Source organism: Macaca thibetana, chromosome 14, assembly GCF_024542745.1.
Source record: "Macaca thibetana thibetana isolate TM-01 chromosome 14, ASM2454274v1, whole genome shotgun sequence".
Taxonomy (NCBI): domain Eukaryota; kingdom Metazoa; phylum Chordata; class Mammalia; order Primates; family Cercopithecidae; genus Macaca; species Macaca thibetana.
Window position 1 is genome coordinate 16,604,153 of NC_065591.1, and position 6,727 is coordinate 16,610,879.

The window sequence follows — 6,727 nt, forward strand, 5'->3', positions numbered from 1 at the left end:
GGGTTTCACCATGTTGGTCAGGCTAAACAGCTTTTCATGTTGTGTTATAATCACATATTTACTTACTTTCTTGCTTCCTATCTAGCGCACACATTCTTTATGGTTCAATCTTTCTTATATTTAATACCTAGTGCCTGCTATGAAATATCTATTACTAATTTTCTGGTTATTTTTACTCTGTTTGAACTATATAAGCTTTTCACTTTAACTCTGCAACTCTAAGTTTGATCTAATTTGCCTTATTTATAAATAGTAGCGGTTCCAATATGATCTCAAAAATTGCTTAAGATATATATTACCTGAGTGTAGTATTTATTTATCCCATTGAGGTGGCAAAAAGTACGGGTTGCTCTAAGAGTACATGTTTTGTCCAGAAAAACAGGAAAACCTAAGCAGATAGAATATTTCTACTTTTTTATGTTATAATTGGTTTGACAAAGAACTAAACAAAGATTATCGTACCCAGCTATGCAATTGAATATTAAGATATTAAGTGAGAATTTTGAATCGATTGGCTAAAGTTCTCTTTAGAGTATCTTTTACTTCTTTGTTCCTTAGGCTGTAGATCAATGGATTCAGCATAGGAATCACCAGGGTGTAAAACACCGAGGCCATTTTATCAATAGCCAAAGTATGACTGGACTTGGGTTGCAAGTAAATAAATAACAATGTCCCATAGAACACGATCACCACTGTCAGATGAGAGCTACAGGTGGAGAAGGCTTTGTACCTCCCTTCCCTTGAGTTCATTCTGAGAATGGCTACTAGTATAAACATGTAGGATATGAGAACAATTGAGAGGGAGAAGAGCAAATTACAGCCTGAGAAGATCAAAATGATTAATTCTAATTCATTTGCGTCAGAACAGAGTATGGACATCAGAGGGATACAGTCACAGTAAAAATAGCTGATTATGTTTGAGCCACAGAAGGACAGTTTAAATAACTTAATTGTGAGAAATAGTGACACAAACGTGCTATAGAGATAGGGAACAATTACCAGCACCCAAAGTACTTTCTCTGCCATGATGATCACGTACAGAAGAGGTTTACAGATGGCTACATAGCGATCATAGGCCATTGCTGATAGAATAAAGAGCTCGGAGATGATGAAAATCTCAAAGAATGCTAGCTGAGTGGCACACCAATTGTAAGAAATTGTATTTTTGTGCACTATGAAGTTTACTAACATCTTTGGGGCAATGACAGTGGAGTAACCAAGATCAGTAATTGACAAATGTCTAAGGAAAAAGTACATGGGGGTATGTAGCTTGGAGTCCAAGTAGGTCAAGATAACCATGCCCAGATTGCCTATCACTGTGACCAAATATATGACGAGGAAGAGTCCAAACAGTGGAGCCTGCAGCCCAGGATTGTCTGTAATCCCCATGAGAATAAATTCAGTCACCTTGGTCACTGCTGTGTGATTGTGTTTCACCATGTGGTTCATCTCGGTAACCTGTGCAAACTAGAAAACCAATATTTACTATATTTGAAACATTATCTTCTAAGAAAATTAACAATATGACATATGAGCAATAGAGGCATTTCCTTTATTTCAAATTCTAAATAGAGTTTCCTCTTCCCATCAGGTCAAAACCACACAAAGCTACAGTCTCATTCACTAAAACTTTGGTAAAGTGTGAATTAAAAGGGTCAAGATATTTCGAAGTTGTTGTTTTGATGTAGCTACTATGATCCACATTTTTTGACCCAGAGTCATTTTAAGTATGTAAAAATAGCTACCACTTTTGTTTCTGCTTACCACAATTTTCAGGTAATTTGTAAAACAAAAATCTACACATTAAATTTTACATTATTGCTGATCATTGAAAAAAGCAAGACAAGATTTTCGAAACTGTTGATGGAGTAATGCATCAGACAGTAGGAAATCTCTGACCATTATATACGTGTCCATACTTCTGTCTATAAATTCAACTTGTTTACCAAAAACAAAATTTTATGCCATAATTTGAGAATTTTGTTAATAATATCTTAATCTGCATATGCCACATCTGCACTTTTTGCCTATTGAACTGCTCCTTCTAGTGAGCAATTGGGGGATGTATAAGCCCCCAATTATACATCCTTCTTCTGCAGAAAAAAAAAAAACTGGCTGTTCTTACAATTCATGAACATTTAAGAGAGAATCATAAAAAAGGGCTCAGTGGATAGAGAAATACAAATGGATATCGAGAAATACAAATGAATATCAAGAATTTAAGGAAATCCATTGTGTGCTAGGCAATTTTGCAAGTGACTTGCAGATATTAACTCATATGATCTACACAATAACTTTAGGAAGTAGGCAGTAATATCATCCCCATTTAAAAGAAAAAGAAACTGAGGCACAAAGAGTTGGATAATTTAACAAAGATCTTTCACATTAGAAGTTGTAGTGTCAGGATTCAAATAAAGTCATTCTGCCTTCAGAATATGTTCTCATAAACACTCTAACACACCACTTCTCCATTAGAGATACCCTTCATTGGTAGGAAGTGAGAATGAGACAGGAAAGACACAGGTAAATAATGATAGACAAAGATCTTTGTTAAAATAGATGACTGAAGCATGAAGTAATTTGAAAGCTAAGGTGGCATAAATAATGACCAGCCCCGAGTACTGGGGACTGTATAACAGGTCTGTCTGCACATCTGTCCTATGGATGACAGAACAGTATATTGCAAGGGAGGCAATAGTTTTGCAGAGAATAGGACCTTTCAAGATTTTTGGTGACAACCTGCTTTCAGGATGTACCCTTAGAAATTTTCTAAGACCAATGTTTCTGCTTACCTCAGTGAGGAATCTGCTTTGCTTTCTACTGCTTTAGGCCTTATAAGTGGCTACAGAATGGATTTAAATTTTTTCTACTCCCTTAAGACTCATTGTGTTGAAGTATTAATCTGACTCAAGATTAAACAAATCGTACGTAATTACCCGAGGGAAAGTACCTTGAATATCTGTTGATTATTCTCTGAATGTTCCATTAAGAAAAAGTCATAAGTACTTATGCCTTTGTCTAACTGAGAAAATAAATTATGCCATATCACTAAAGACTGGAAATCACAAATGCCGTTTTCAGCATTGCATGTCAATATTACATGTAGAATCCCCAACAAGTCATAAGTAAATGAAGTAATGAATTTCTAGAAAAAAAAGTTATGTAATATTTGATAATACATCCATTGACCGCATATATTTTGTTGAATATATAATTATAAACTGACATAAAACAATGTATTATAAACTGTATTAGACTGAGATAATATTTTATTAATTGTATGGTTTATGTCAAAAAATTAGTGGCAAATAATTTCTTCATTTGTTTATAACATATCATTTATCTCTGGCTGTTTTTAAGAACTTTTGTTATTGGTTTTCAGAAATTTGACTATAATGCATTTTAGCATAATTTCCTTTCGATTTACCCTACTTGGAATTATTTTAGCTTTTTGTATGTCTAGGATTTTGTTTTTTAAAAATACATTTAGAAAAAAATTCTGGCCAACATTTTTTACTGTGTATCTTCTGCACTATTTAATCTCTTCTTTACACTTAGACTTAAAATTAAACATGATTTAAATAACTTGTTATTGTTCTACAAATCACTAAGACTATCTTCATGGTTTTTGTTCAGTATATTTTTACTCTGGCTTTGTTTACAGTAGTCTTCATTGTTGAATGTTTAAGTCATCTTTTGTTCAGTTCCTAATCTGCCATTGTTCTCATTCAATGTATATTTTTCATATCCAATGCTGTATATTTATGTCTAGAAGCCCCATATCTGTTGTTTCTTAAATCTTCATTTTTTTTCCTCACAATGCTAATGTTTTTGTTAAATCATTTAGTTTACTGAACATGTTTATAACAATTGTCTTAAAGCCCTTGCTTGCTAATTCTATCATTATACCATTTCAATATCTACTTGAATTATCTCCAAGATAGGACCACATATTCCTGCTTTCTCAAATGCCTAGTATTTGTGATTGGATGCTGAATATTGTGAATTTTGTGTTAATCAGTGCTGTATATTTTTGTATTGTTTTTTGAAAGACTATTAAGTGTTTTAAACAAAGATTAGTCAGCACTATTTGATACTTGTTTTCAAGCCCTCAGAAGCATTTGGAGTAACATTTGCCTCTGAAATCTCTAGTGGGTGCCCAGTTGTTGATCAAGGATGATACATTCCAGCTTTTTTGGAACTAGAATGTCTTCCTTCTCAGTGTGACACCTATGAATTATTCAGCTTAAAATTCTTAGGTCATTCTTTGAAAAGCCTTGTGGACATTTGATATAGCCATGCATAATTTAGAGTTCAGCCACAAACTAAAAGAGAACTTGAAATGGAGGAAAGGATGAAAAATAATAACAAAAATATTCCATGTAAGAAACAAATAGCAGTAAGTGGAAAGTATGCCTTCCAACATCTGTAATTACTTTTTTTTTTTAACTTTCAACTTTTATTTCAGATACAGAGATACACGTGCAGGATTGATACATGGGTATACTGCATGATGCTGGGGTTTGGGGTATGGATCCTTCACTCATGTAAGCAAGCCTAGTACACAATAAGGAGTTTTTCAACAGACACCCTTGCCTGCTTCTCGTAGTCCACAGCGTCTATCGTTCCTATGTTTATGTTTAAGCTCCCACTTAAAAGTGAGAACATGCAGTATTTTGTTTTCTGTTTCTGCTTTAATATGGCCTCTAGCTGCATCATGTTGTGGCAAAGAACATGATTTTGTTCTTTTTATGGTTGCATAGTACTCCAGGGTGTATGTGTACCTTATTTCTTTATCCAATCCACCACTGATGGGAACATAGGTTGATTTCATGCCTTTGCTATTGTGAATAAGTGTGATTATGAACATAACGTGTACATGTGTCTTTTTGGTGGAATGATTTATTTTCCTTTTGAATGTATAGCTGGTAATGGAATTGCTGGGTCAAATGGTAGCTCTGTTTTAAGTTTTTGGGAAATCTCCAAACTGCTTTCCACAGTGGCTGAAATAATTTACATTCCCATCAGCAGTGTATAAGCATTTTCTTTTCTTGGTAGACTTGCCAGCATCTGTTTTTTTTTTTTTTTTTTTTTTTGTTTTTTTAATTCTTTAATAATAGACATTCTCATTGGTGTCAGATGATATCTTATTGTGATTTTGATTGGCATTTCTGATGATTAATAATGATTAGCATTTTTTATATTTGTTGGTCACTTGTATGTCTTCTTTTGAAAAGTGCCTGTTCATGTACTTGGTCCATTTTTTAATGGGGTTGTTTTTTGATTGATGGTTGGTTTAAGTTCCTTATAGACTCTGTATATTAAACCTTTGTCAGATACAGTTTATGAATATTTTCTCCAATTCTCAAGATTGTCTGTTTACACCGTTGATAGTTTATTTTGCTGTGCATAAGCAATTTAGTTTAATTAGGTCTCACTTGTCAAATTTTTGTTTTTGTTGCAATTGCTTTTGCAGACTTATCCAAAAATTATTTTCCAAGGCTGAAGGGTTTTTTGTGTCTCTATCTCCTTAAGTTCTGCTCTGATCTTAGTTATTTCTTGCCTTACGCTAGCTTTTGAATGTGTCTGCTTTTGCTTCTCTAGTTCTTTTAATTGTGATGTTAGGGTGTCAATTTTAGATCTTTCCTGCTTTCTCTCGTGGATATTTAGTGCTATAAATTTCCCTCTACACACTGCTTTAAATGTGTCCTCGAGATTCTGGTTTGTTGTATCTTTGTTCTCATTGGTTTCAAAAAACATCTTTATTTCTGCCTTCATTTCATTATGTACCTAGTAGTCATTCAGGAGCAGGTTGTTCAGTTTCCATGTAGTTGAGCGGTTTTGACTGAGTTTCTTAGTCTCAGACTGTGGTCTGAGAGACAGTTTGTTATAATTTCTATTCTTTTACATTTGCTGAGGAGTGTTTTACTTCCAACTATGTGGTCAATTTTGGAATAAGTGCGATGTGGTGCTGAGAAGAATGTATATTCTGTTGATTTGGGGTGGAGAGTTCTGTAGATGTCTATTAGGGCCTCTTGGTGCGGAGTTGAGTTCAATTCCTGGATATCCTTGTTAACTTTCTGTCTCGTTGATCTGTCTCATGTTGACAGTGGGGTGTTAAAGTCTCCCTTTATTATTGTATGGGAGTCTAAGTCTCTTTGTAAGTCTCTAAGGACTTGCTTTATGAATCTGGGTGCTCCTGTATTGGGTGCATATATATTTAGGATAGTTAGCTCTTCTTGTTGAATTGAATTGATGCCTTTACCATTATGTAATGGTCTTCTTTGTCTCTTTTGATCTTTGTTGGTTTAAAGTCTTTTTTATCAGAGACTAGGATTGCAACCCCTGCCTTTTTTTGTTTTCCATTTGCTTGGTAGATCTTCCTCTGTCCCTTTATTTTCAGCCTATGTGTGTCTCTGCACGTGAGATGGGTCTCCTGAATACAGCACACTGATGGGTCTTGACTCTTTATCCAATTTGCCAGTCTGTGTCATTTAATTGGACCATTTAGTCCATTTACATTTAAGGTTAATATTGTTATGTGTGAACCTGATCCTGTCATTATGATATTTGCTGGTTATTTTGCTCATTTGTTGATGCAGTTTCTTCCTAGCATTGAAGGTCTTTACATTTTGGCATGTTTTTGCAATGGCTGGTACCGGTTCTTCCTTTCCATGTTTAGTGCTTCCTTCAGGATCTCTTATAGGGCAGGCCTGGTGGTGACAAA

The 6,727-nt window shown here is 34.4% G+C and overlaps 1 protein-coding gene across 1 annotated transcript; it reads right to left on the reverse strand.

The window, feature by feature from the left end:
* Positions 1-464: 464 nt before the first annotated feature.
* On the reverse strand, positions 465-1,538 carry LOC126936124 (olfactory receptor 8K1). Its single transcript, XM_050758573.1, has one exon. The coding sequence runs from the start codon at positions 1,447-1,449 to the stop codon at positions 490-492; it is 960 nt and encodes a 319-aa protein (XP_050614530.1). The 5' UTR covers positions 1,450-1,538; the 3' UTR covers positions 465-489.
* Between the last annotated feature and the right edge of the window lie 5,189 nt (positions 1,539-6,727).